At 38.1% G+C, this 13,501-nt stretch overlaps 1 protein-coding gene across 5 annotated transcripts in view; it reads right to left on the bottom strand.

Moving 5' to 3' along the window:
- Window positions 1–4,931: 4,931 nt before the first annotated feature.
- Window positions 4,932–13,501, bottom strand: part of TMEM135 (transmembrane protein 135) — a 316,110-nt gene continuing 307,540 nt past the window's right edge. For all 5 annotated transcript variants that reach the window (XM_059412370.1, XM_059412399.1, XM_059412361.1 and 2 more), the window contains 3 exons: window positions 9,694–9,792; window positions 8,562–8,629; window positions 4,932–6,704 (listed from right to left, as the gene is read on the bottom strand). In XM_059412370.1, coding sequence (XP_059268353.1) covers window positions 6,572–6,704; window positions 8,562–8,629; window positions 9,694–9,792 — 300 coding nt within the window. In that variant the 3' untranslated portion in view covers window positions 4,932–6,571. The remainder of the gene's footprint in view (window positions 6,705–8,561; window positions 8,630–9,693; window positions 9,793–13,501) is intronic.

The raw sequence follows: 13,501 nt of genomic DNA, 5'->3' as shown, positions 1-13,501 counted from the left end.
ACATGACACAATGAGCACTGGGTGTCTATGCAACTGATGAATCACTGAACTCTACCTCTGAAACTAATAATACACTAAACCTTAATCAACTGAATTAAAAAAAAAATGTTTCCTATTCAAAGAAATAAAGAAACAAAGAAAAAGAAAGGTTTTTAGCTGAACAGAACAGCCTCCTTGACTAATAGAGCCTTAAATGATTGAGGTTTGTTTTCTCAAAATTCTCAGAGGTATGTGGTTACTGGCTTTGATTCAATGGTCCAGGAATGTCATCTGGGAGGCAGGTTCTTTGACCATTTTTCTGCTCTGACATTTTTAACACAGTGGTTTTTCATCTTTATACTTTTCACCTCGTATCTGCCAGGTTGTTGCCACAGATCCATATCCCATTAACTAGTGTTCTGAACAAGAGAAAAAGGAAGAAGCTGAAAAAGCTTTATTTAAATCAGGGAGGGAAAAATTTCCCTAGAGCTTCCCAGATTTCCCATCACGTCTTACTGGCCCACACTGGATCACCTGGCCATCTTTAGAGAAAAGGATGGAAAAATACCTGGACAAGAAGAAAGGAGAGACATGGAAGCCCTAGAAAAAGAAGAGCCGAGCCCCCTGAGCTGGGTGTGTTGCCGCTTTAACAAAGTCCGTGCTCCGTCAGAAGAAAAAAGGATTAAACAACCATTAGGTGAGGAATTAATGATGAGCTGCAACCCACTTCCGAAGTTTAGTCCCAAGTTACAGAAAGAGTTCTAGTGGGGGAAAATGCCTATATGACTCCACTCTACCTCTAAGTTTTGTAGATTTATTTATCCTGCCTTCTTAGGTCTCAAGAAAACCCTAATTCCTGAGAATGGCAAGCTTTAAAAACTGCAGAATCAGATTCAGAAGCTACTGAATTTCTTCCCGTTGTTTTGTAGATTTTACTGAGATTACAAATTCCATTTCAAAAGGAGGAATTTAAAACTTTATTTCTATAAAACCTCTTTTAAATACACTGAACACATTTTCAACTCAATGAGCAGACACCTGCTGGCATTCTTAAGCATGACAAGGCCGTCCAATCATTCATGCCATCAACACAGAATACCCCGATGAAGCCAAGCACTTTGTCAGTTAATACCTAGTCTGACCACTGGCCTCCGATCAGGTTTATATCGATAATGCTTACAGACATGCCCCACACTCTGAAAACTCTGAGAAAGATCCCCATCCCTCCTCTTTCACAGACTGTCTCTCTTCTCTACGCCACATTTGGTAGTGCACCCCTGTCTCCCGCATCACTGGAATATAACTCCCGATAGCCCCACTTTGAATGAATCCCTCTGGCTCACTTCTGAGGGGAGAGGAGAGAAAGAGAAGCTAAGCTACCTCTCTTTCTAGCACATTCCACAGCATTCCTTGAGGCTCTTCCCTGACCAAGAGTCAGAATGATGCTTATGTCTCACCTTCAGTTTCCTCTGAAAGAAACAGGAAAATGAGAACTTTTTTTTTTCCTCTGAAGAACTCAAACTGAAGAAATAAGGGGCATAAATGTGGCACAGGCCTGGGAAAGTAAGAAATAGGAGGGAGGAGGGGCGGAAGTGTGTGTTCAGTCTCCTCTCACCCATCCCTTTCAGTACCTCACCCTCCTAACGACCAAGGAACAACCTCATGCTTTAAACTCTGGTGGACCTTTGGCCCCTATCCATCCCAACAGCCACAGCATCCTCCTGTGTGACCAAAATAATCTGAAAATTCATTTAAAGGGTTGAATGATAACTGAGACACTGAGTCTCTTAGACATTGAGGAAGGAGACCTCCAAAATTGCCTGGTCCAAATTAAGGGACAGAGGAAAGTAATACTCCTGGGTGATCTCTGCTAATACAGGCACACAGGTCCACCTGCAGAGGGCCGGACCTCCCCAACCACTCAGAGCTGCTGAGGCTTGTACGGTGTGTGCCAAGGATCACCCACAGCCTGGGGTTTTCTTACAAGGTTAGAAAGTTATGCTTTAGGTTGGGCAAGGGAAGGCAAGCACTAAACTGAATAAACAAGCAAGTTGTGATGGCTTATGAACTAGAGAAAAAGCACAAATGCTCCTGACCTGATGCCTGGGCTGTGGACCAGATGGGTGTGTGTGTGTGTGTGTGTGTGTATGCATGCACGCGCACGCATGTGTATTACTGGGATTTTCAGGTCCAAAAGGACAATGCATAAAGTCCAATACATTATTTCACTTAGGACGTACCTGATGGAGGAATATGGGGAAAGAAAATGGAGAAGGTATCAGGAAATAGGAAATGAGTTCTCGCCCCTTCCACGAAGCAAGTCTGATGACATCACAGGGTTGTTGAGAAGAGGCTGACTATCTTGAATTTAAAGGCTCCACATTCAGAGGAACGTCTCTTTCCACATGTGTGCAATTATCTTCTGTGCCTTCAGCCTAGGAAATGTGGAGCTATAGCACTGTCCCTGAAAAATGGTTATTCAATTTTCATGATCCCACTAGATGCCCCCACCTCACCAGATGCCACCCAAGGGAGCAATGGCACGTTCACCTTCAAGGAGCATAGTTAGCAGCATGGAACACCAGGAAGCAGAAAAAAGGCCAGGGGCAGAGTGATGAGCAGTGAGGAAGGGCAACACAAGGTTAGACATAAAGATTCTAAGGCTGGGAAGGAGGAAAAAGAGAAGAGCTGGGACAGAGAGGGGAAGAAGGAGAGAGAGGCCACGTCAAAGAGCAAGAAAGTGGTACCAGACATGAAATCTTTCTTCCAATTCACCACGGCGGGAAGCTTAAAGCCACACGGGTGCTCAGTGCCCTGCCGCACTCCTAGGATACATGCTACATCACGGCCAACTTCCTGCCCCTTCTCTGCTTCCAGAAGACACAAACCTTTGTCAGTCTCCTTTCTTTGTAGTCACCCTTTTCATAACTGCAGAGCAACAGTGAAGTCCCCTGGGCTACAGCTGAATCAGAAACACAGCCTCAGTCCTGGGGTCCCCATATCAGAGGCTCGAGGGAAGCACCACACCCCCGGGATCCATGTCCAAACCCTTGATCTCGGGGTCAGCTCAGTGCTGGACACTCTTTTCCTTGCTAAGCGCACAAGAAGGCACTGCAGAGCGAGCGAACACACCGCCAAAAAAGGAGCTACAAAAAGGAAGGCACAGGCTTGAGGGAATGGTCAGAACAGTCTCCTGGTGTCCATAATTCAACTAATCTTATTTAATCACAGTCTCAACCTAGCCCTGCAGGAAACATTCATTCTTCACACTTTTTCTGACAACATTTTTCTTGATCACTCATCTTCCAGTTACCCTAGGTTCTCTACCTGAAAATGAACAGCAGGTGGAAAAGCAGCCACAGGTTAATTGTTGGGAGAGATGAAGTTTTTCAGGTATCTGCGCAGTTCAGAAATGAATACTTTTGTCTCTGCGGAACAAAGAAATCATCCACATGAGAATGATCTTGTTGTTCGGACAAACTGCTTTGTCTTTAGGATAAAAATAAACCACAAAGAGAATTCAAGGACTCCGTGGGCGTGGTGGCCTCTCTGATTCATAGGTGGTGAAGACCAGGCCAGGGCTCACAGTGAGCACGTGCTCTCTGGCCCTGCAGAGAGACTGCTCTGAGCAGGTGACAGAAGCCAATGGACGAGGCTTCTTGTGAGTAAAGGAAATTGATTTTCACTAACTATACATTGACAGGGGACTAGAAACTCAGGGCTGTGATAAAATACAACCAGAATACAATTTTGTAGCTCTTAATGACAAAATCAAGTGTTAGCTTAGACGCAATCCACAAGGAAATACACAAGCTTGACAGGAAAATGCTGTGACAACTGGCCAGTTCAGGTTTCATCATACAAGACATGTTCATCATACAAAACAATAATAAATTATAAAATCTGAGAGCAAAGAGTAAAAAGATAGAATTCTAAATTAAATAACCACGGACTAAGCAACAAATGAAGGCCAAAAATAAACTAGAAATCAACCAAGTGACAACCATGTCCAGAGATCAAGACAAAAGTTACAGAAGTGACCGTAGGATTTGTGAAACAACAAAACATGGTTTTATTTCGGACATGAGTACTAAAATGGACTCAAACTATCTGATGAGAAACTGGCAAGAATCTAATAGATTGGAGACAATCTGTTATCTTGCAAACTCAGTCTTAACTGGGTTAGTACTATCTCTAGGATTTTATTCACGCAGGAAATAGCAATGAAACCACCATAATAAGATGCCCAGACCAACGCACTGTCTTCCAGACTCCAAAAAGATGTGGGAAAAGCTAAGGGGGCGTATCCAGGTTTCCTGCAGTCAGTTCTGATGGAAACTTACCATTAGCAGGATGTCTTCAGGGTATAAATGGACTAAAAAACACATTTTGGAAAGGACATCTATTTGGCTTTATTTATGGTGCCAAGCTGATTGGTTAGAGGTAGAAAGATACCCATTTTGATTGTCTTCAGGAACACGAACGGTCTCTTGTTTTCTCAAATAGCTACACTTTGCAGGCTGCCTCAGTGAAATCAAATCAGACTTCTCTTTTCACCACGGCAAATTAGGTGACTATTTGCCCAAGCTATACGTGCATTACTGTATTCATGATGCTTCATGATGGTTATTTCATTTTACATTTTCTATTAAAACATGACTAGTTTGAGAAAAAAGTAAATCATAGAAATGTGCCTTTTGACAGTAAAACTTTACTGAACAATCTCATCGAATTTCAGTAGATTTGTCTTTTAACATCATAGCCTTTTTAATATTAATAAAATCAGTAACTTACAAATTAAAATGCTTTTCTTTAAAGCAGGCAGGAAAAAATTATAAACATAATTTCTAAATAAAGAAAATGAGGGGCAGGAAGCAGTGCTTTCTACACTGCTATAATACTTCATTTTTAAAAGTAAACACAGTACCAATTGTCATTTTGATTCCAGTGAATAAAAACTTAAAACTTAATTTATTAATGAATTTTGAAGTCTGAAACCAAAACGATGCCTTAACAGTATTATCTAATAGAGAAGTCAATTCCAAGAAGTTAATCACAATGCAGAATTTTGATCTAATTAAAGTGGCTCTCTCTGTTACCATGGTACCAGAGTCTGTCTTTTCGTTGGGTTTCAATTTGCCATTAACCACCAAGGATAGGATTACATGTAAACAGAAATATACAGGGCTTGATGAAATTGAATATGGAGGATCAAGCACTTTTAAAGTCTGGGTTATAATCCTCGTTGCGACACAAGTTCTATTGTATAATTAATTTACAATGGCCTAAAACTTTACAGCAACAAAATGATATTAAAAAAATATACCATCATCCCTATTTGTTATATTAACTATAGACATCATAACCTATTAAGCCTTTTATCAACTTAGAAAAGTAAAACTTTTCCCTGAAATACTCTAAAGAGTAATCATATTTCAATCACAGCTGTCCTGAACTTATAATCAACAGTGACTCCATTTTGTCACTTCTTTTATTCTAACAGGAATAAAAATGGTGACAATAAGTTTTTGAAAAGAGGCTCGAGAACCTGAATCCCGTTAGTGATGAAATGGCCTTTTTTAACAACCGGATTTTTACATTGTTTGTAGTTGTAAAATATCCATTGTGTAGGTAGAACAGTCGAAAGGGAACAAAATGACAAACTTGCCAAAACCACTTGGGATCCCTTCTAAATCTACAATGGCAGACAACCTTAGCCATGAAGAATTCAGTCCTAATAAATGAAAACAAACATCATAAACCCACAAGAGGTTTAGAAACAACCTCATTAGCTTTTAAATATTCAAGTGAAATGCTTCTGCAAAAGATTAAAACACACATTTCAACTGCATCAGGTATGTCCATTTCCATTTACTTCTAACCTGCCATTAGTACATAGGTTCACTGGGCTGCCAAACAGCCCAACTCATCCTGGAGAGAGATGAAGCTATCATCAGCGGAAGAAGACAGGGATACCACCACATTTATTCAAACAGCATAAGACCCGTCTTTGCATCCCTGAAGTAAGAACGGCCACCTTCTTCAATTAAATTGCTTTATACTAAAGCAGCATTGTCTGTGAAGAGTTACTTCATATCCATACATTTTACTACTATAGTTACCAATTCAAAAGCAAAAAAAAAAAAAAAAAATACAGACCAAATCCATGTACCCGTGATCCTTTGTATCCTAAAATGTAGAAATATTCTTAGTTTTAACCAAGAATTATATTGGAATGAACTAAAAACATCTTTTAAAGTAATTTTAAGTATATTCTTGTTACTACATTTCTACATAGATTATTTAAGATTGCTTATGGACATAACTTAATCAACAATATAGCATCATGTCAACCACTACAGTGTCCCAGAATCAGATTCCGGCTACGGAAGGGTGCTTAATTATTAAGCAACACCTTCCTAAAAAGCTTCTGTACTTCTGATTGGTAAGAAAAACAAACAAACAAAGAGCAACTCTCATTGAAATAACACTGAAGTTCAAGCTCAAGACTCCTTCTTTGCGATTCAACATAATTGACTCTTCAGAAGAAAATAATGAAACATTAGGTCACATTAATAAATTACAGTCATCTTCAAGAAAACTCGATGGGCAACTCTGGTGTTACAGTCGTATATCTCGGATCCAACCTAGGGATAAAATCCTGAAAGTGTTTAGATGCACCAGTACCAAAAACATCGAGGACTTTTCGGTTCATGACAGCAAATCTGCAAAACAGAGGACACAGTGAACAAGCATTTAACGACGTTTATAAAATAAGATGGTTCACTTGACATGTCTTTCATTGAATGGGAAAACAGAAAAGACTGACACGACAAAAGACTCAATGGCCGGTTCAAAAGTCATACTGATCCTCTACCTTAAGATTCCTGGTCTCATATTTTCTTTGAAGAGATAATAATTCCCCAACCTGAGACCCCCAAGACTCCCAGAAGACCCTTTCAAGTTCTTTCTACTAGATTATGTCAAATAGAAAAACAGGCTCATAATTTTTCTGATGAATGAAATCACAGGAAACAAACTCAACAAATGACTGAGCTTAATATTACCAATGAGGCAAAGGTATTAAATGTTATTTCTTTCATAATTGACATTTTGAGGTCTTACAATCCACACAAAACACACCCAAATGTATAAGTATTTAATGATTAAAGGGAAAACAGCATACAGGTTTGCAAATTTCTAATAGACACAACAAAGTAAATGTAGTAACAAAGTAAAAGTATACCCTCATTTTATCCATCACCTAACTTAAAAGATTAAAAAAAATCTTTTGAAAGACACTTATTTAGCCAATGTGCCAGAGGAAACTGTGTCTCTATGCCTGGTCCCAAGCATTTCTTCTGGGGAGAATAATGAATTTAGTTTTGAACCCTGGGCCACTGCCACTATTCCAAGAAAAATAAATGTAACTTTCAGTGCCTTTCCAAAGTTAAGTTCCCTTCCAAAATAATCAGCTGGAAAAGCTTATTAATAGGCAAAAAACTAAATGACAAAGAAATAAATGATTAACTAATAATAACATAAAGGACAAACCGAAATCATGGCTAACAGGAAGACTGCTGAAGCCAGGTGACCTGGCTCAGATCCCATAGATCCTTCATCTGCTGTGTGACTCTGGCAAGCTAGCTTACCTCCATGTGCACCTCAGCTGACTCCCACATAAAATCAGGATCTTAAAAGTACTTATCTTGTAGAGCTACTTTAAGGATGAAACACCTATGCGTGTGTCCCTGTGTTGTAAGTGTATGTGTGTATCTTATAACCATATCTGGGACACAGTAAGCACTACACAACTGTTTGCTATTAAAACTATGAATGCTAGTGATATTAATAACAGCTGCAATTTACTAAGTGCTTACTAGGTGCTAAGTGCTATTACAAACATCTCGATTTTCCCACAATCATACAGTAAATATATTACTGTTTCTAGTAGGGAGAGAGAAATGGAGGCTCAGGAGGGTAAACAACCTTCTCACCAGTGACACAGCAAAAGGTTATCAGAGCCAGAGTCAAACCTAAGTCTGTTTGACTCCAAAGCCCACAGTCCTTCTGTTAGGTCAAGCTGCCTCCCAGAGAATTAGATTAAGATCAGAAAATGCTAACAAAAACAATGAAGAACAGAATAATAAAGGCAGAGGAAATTATGCTTATAATATCAAGAAAGAATAGGATTATTCTTCCCCAAATGGAAATCATTCAATTATTTAGGCAAGACTGCTAATAAATCTACTTAGCATTTTTAATCAAAAAGAAGAGATCAAAGACTTTGAAAGTGAGACTTAAGTGTGTTATGTAGCAACTAATGAGCAGTTTTCAGATAAACACAGAACTTTCCTACATTTAAAATATCTCAAATAATACAGGGAAAAGAAAAGTCAAAATAATGTTCGCTAAAAGAAGGCCCCATGTTGTTCTTGTTAAGATGGTCATATTTGCTTTATACGTAAGAGGCCTACTTGACCACTGAAAGAATATTCCCTCAAAAAGACGGAAAGATTCAAAATCTGTTTTGTGGCAACTGCTCTTTTTCTATGGTCAGTTACAACGTCTCCATCACTTACTTGCCCTTGGTGAGCCTTAAAAGGAACTTCCAGTAAGACGGTCGCAAGGTCTGAACTTCCATGACAGCCTGTGGTTAGAACATTTCAGTCTGAGACTTCTTTTAGTCAATAGGAAGAAGGATTAGTTGTATTAGCCAAAAGTGCATTTTTATCTCCTATTTTTACTGCTCATGTATTTTAAAAGCAACAGTGATGAAGATACAAAAATACGTATCTAGGTTTAAGTTGAATAATTCTTGAGAATCTTTGTAAATAGGGCCTCCAATAAGAATACTGCTTATACTGAAATAATAGTTAAGTCACTATTATTAGGAAAGCATTAGCTGAATACTCATTAGGGAGCTGTCACTTCACTAGTTATAATGAGTTTATCAACCTGGTGGCATTACTCTGAAAAAGTGCAAATAAAAGTAGTCCCCCAAATTTTACAACAGCCCTAAAACCATGAACATCAATAATGACAACTACAGAATTTAAAGAAGTTGAACAATGTTTCTAATAATCTAGATTCTACCCCATCCTTGCTGCCTGAGTAACACTGGGGAAACACAATTATTCTTTTTATGTTCATGGTATCTTCGTTCCTCTAGAAGTTTAATTAAACTGGGCATTCTAGGGGCGCCAGAGTGGCTCAGTCATTAAGCATCTGCCTTCAGCTCAGGTCATGATCCCAGGGTCCTGGGGATCAAGCCCTGCTTCCAGCTCCCCACTCGGTGGGAAGCCTGCGTCTTCCTCTCCCACTGTCCCTGCTTGTGTTCCCTCTCTCGCTGTGTCTCTCTCTGCCAAATAAACAAATGAAATCTTAAAAATAAAATAAAATCTTAAAAAATAAATAAATAAAATAAAATAAACTGGGCATTCTAGCCAAAGTACTAGAGTAACAATTGACCTATAAATTGCACTCTGTTTAAACCTAAAAATTATTGTGTTCAGAAAACATGCCTTGGCCCATTAAGTTAACATGTTAACGATTTGAAACTCAGAAGCTATCCTGGTTAAAAAAAAAAAAAAAATTAAGATAAAAGGTAAACTATAACCAATAGAAATGTTTCTAGGCCTTTATTTTCCCCTGTTGGTTTAATGTACAGAAATAGAAATAATTCTATTTTTCATTTCAAAAAGCTATACTTACTGCCTGGAAGCAAATTGCTGTAGAGATGGAATAGATGATAGTATCTGCATGGGGAAAATAGGGAACCTTTCCTGCTTCAATGCCTTTGAAATACATTGTCTGGAATGAAAAACAAACATAATCCAAGATTTATTTAAAAAAAAAAAACAAAACAAAACCCAAACACACACAACTTTAAATAGCATGAACAATACGGTGGAGCAATATATTCACTCCCTGTCTACAACTATTTTTTCTACCTTCCAAATACTCATTATCCTTTCAGAGCTCCAATTACAGGTCCTATCTTCCATGACAGAGTTAAGTGTCAGCCCTTTCCTTCCCGCGTTCCCTCACCCGAAACCTGAGACACCAGTAATAATACTTTTCTGTGAAATTCAGTAACTTTTTATTGCTACTTCTTTTATATCATTTATCCTTCAATGCTTTTGGTCCAATGCTCAGGTCCTCCCTTCTCTGCTGTAACTGTTCACTCCCTCACTCACTTACTCCTTCACTCAACATTGAATGGTGTTAATTAGTGACATGCTGGGCATGACGCAGAAGCCTGGGATTTAAAAATGAATATAAGAACATCTAAGTTGGTGCATAAGAGAAATAACAAATGCACTTAGATGTATAACTATGTATATATATTTATTGTGTGTGTAATTTTTTTTTTTTTGTGGCTCCCCGCTTAGGAGGAAGCAAACTACTGTGTCTAGGACAAAGGAGCAAAGAGAATCTCAGAAATGACTACATTTGAGTAGTGCTTCTCAAACCACATGCAGGGAGGAAAAAAAAATTTTTTTTTAAATCTAGTTGTCATGGCTTGATGCTTTCATAATGCAATAAAAATAAATTACTAGAAAAATACAATTTAAAAATACAAAACTGAACCAAATTTTCCCTCTTATATTCAAAAGACAAATTACTCTGCCAAGTTGCTATAGAAGTTTCCAAATGCTTGCTCTCAATTTCTATACTTATCTCATCCTCAACCGAGGGTCTTCTTGAACTAAAGAACATGAAAAAAATTTTTCCCCTAAAAGTTGTCTATACAGCTGGTTTTTATTTAATATTCATTACATAATCATGCAGCATTTTAATAAAAAATTAATTTCAATCTGTAAGATAATGTACAAAGAGTTATAATCTACTTAGGAAGGAACATATACATGGGCTGGTATTTTACGAATACTATACAGTATATTACAAGGAATAGGTATATTATAGTGCATTCTTGCTGACAAAAATCAAAGTCAAATGTGGTAGAAGAGCATCATAGAAACATGTGAAACAGGTATTTCTTAATACATGGAATAACTGTTTTCCTAATTTCTTATAATAAAACCTATCTGTTGAACCTGATTCTAAGTTAATGAAAGGAGGAAACCATATCCTATATTTCTGTATACTTACCAGCACCTAGTACAGTAATGGGAACATAATAAATATTAAATAAATACATCTTGGAAATAATTTTTTCCAAGAAAAAAGGTGTCTAGTCTGCTTTTATTTAATATTCATTATTAAGAGTAATGCATCCCGGGGGAATTCTACCAAACATTTAAAGAAGAACTAATTCCTATTCTCCTGAAACTGTTCCAAAAAATAGAAATGGAAGGAAAACTTGCAAACTCATTTTATGAGGCCAGCATCACCTTGATCCCAAAACCAGACAAGGATCCCATCAAAAAAGAGAGCTATAGACCAATATCCTTGATGAACACAGATGCAAAAATACTCAACAAAATACTAGCCAATAGGATTCAACAGTACATTAAAAGAATTATTCACCACGACCAAGTGGGATTTATTCCAGGGCTGCAAGGTTGGTTCAACATCCGCAAATCAGTCAATGTGATACAACACATCAATAAAAGAAAAAACAAGAACCATATGATACTCTCAATAGATGCTGAAAAAGCATTTGACAAAGTACAGCATCCCTTCCTGATCAAAACTCTTCAAAATGTAGGGATAGAGGGCACATACCTCAATATCATCAAATCCATCTATGAAAAACCCACCGCAAATATCATTCTCAATGGAGAAAAACTGAAAGCTTTTCCGCTAAGGTCAGGAACACAGCAGGGATGTCCATTATCACCACTGCTATTCAACATAGTACTAGAGGTCCTAGCCTCAGCAATCAGACAACAAAAGGAAATTAAAGGCATCCAAATCGGCAAAGAAGTCAAATTATCACTCTTCGCAGATGATATGATACTATATGTGGAAAACACAAAAGACTCCACTCCAAAACTACTAGAACTTATACAGGAATTCGGTAAAGTGTCAGGATATAAAATCAAAGCACAGAAATCAGTTGCATTTCTCTACACCAACAGCAAGACAGAAGAAAGAGAAATTAAGGAGTCAATCCCATTTACAATTGCACCCAAAACCATAAGATACCTAGGAATAAACCTAACCAAAGAGGCACAGAATCTATACTCAGAAAACTATAAAGTACTCATGAAGAAATTGAGGAAGACACAAAGAAATGGAAAAATGTTCCATGCTCATGGATTGGAAGAATAAATATTGTGAAAATGTCTATACTACCTAAAGCAATCTACACATTTAATGCAATTCCTATCAAAGTACCATCCATCTTTTTCAAAGAAATGGAACAAATAATTCTAAAATTTATATGGGACCAGAAAAGACCTCGAATAGCCAAAGGGATATTGAAAAAGAAAGCCAACGTTGGTGGCATCACAATTCCGGACTTCAAGCTCTATTACAAAGCTGTCATCATCAAGACAGCATGGTACTGGCACAAAAACAGACACATAGATCAATGGAACAGAATAGAGAGCCCAGAAATAGACCCTCAAATCTATGGTCAACTAATCTTCGACAAAGCAGGAAAGAATGTCCAATGGAAAAAAGACAGCCTCTTCAATAAATGGTGCTGGGAAAATTGGACAGCCACATGCAGAAAAATGAAATTGGACCATTTCCTTACACCACACACAAAAATAGACTCAAAATGGATGAAGGACCTCAATGTGCGAAAGGAATCCATCAAAATCCTTGAGGAGAACACAGGCAGCAACCTCTTCGACCTCTGCCGCAGCAACATCTTCCTAGGAACAATGCCAAAGGCAAGGGAAGCAAGGGCAAAAATGAACTATTGGGATTTCATCAAGATCAAAAGCTTTTGCACAGCAAAGGAAACAGTTAACAAAATCAAAAGACAACTGACAGAATGGGAGAAGATATTTGCAAACGACATATCAGATAAAGGACTAGTGTCCAGAATCTATAAAGAACTTAGCAAACTCAACACCCAAAGAACAAATAATCCAATCAAGAAATGGGCAGAGGACATGAACAGACATTTCTGCAAAGAAGACATCCAGATGGCCAACAGACACATGAAAAAGTGCTCCATATCACTTGGCATCAGGGAAATACAAATCAATACAAATACAAATACAATCAATGAGATATCACCTCACACCAGTCAGAATGGCTAAAATCAACAAGTCAGGAAATGACAGATGCTGGCTAGGTTGCGGAGAAAGGGGAACCCTCCTACACTGTTGGTGGGAATGCAAGCTGGTGCAGCCACTCTGGAAAACAGCATGGAGGTTCCTCAAAATGTTGAAAATAGAACTGGCCTATGACCCAGCAATTGCACTATTGGGTATTTACCCTAAAGATACAAACGTAGTGATCCAAAGGGGCATGTGCACCCGAATGTTTATAGCAGCAATGTCCACAATAGCCAAACTATGGAAAGAACCTAGATGTCCATCAACAGATGAATGGATCAAGAAGATGTGGTATATATATACAATGGAATACTATGCAG

The sequence above is a fragment of the Mustela nigripes genome, chromosome 1, assembly GCF_022355385.1.
Source record: "Mustela nigripes isolate SB6536 chromosome 1, MUSNIG.SB6536, whole genome shotgun sequence".
NCBI lineage: Eukaryota > Metazoa > Chordata > Mammalia > Carnivora > Mustelidae > Mustela > Mustela nigripes.
The sequence above is the reverse complement of the archived record's forward strand: the minus strand, read 5'-3'. Positions and strand labels throughout refer to the sequence as shown.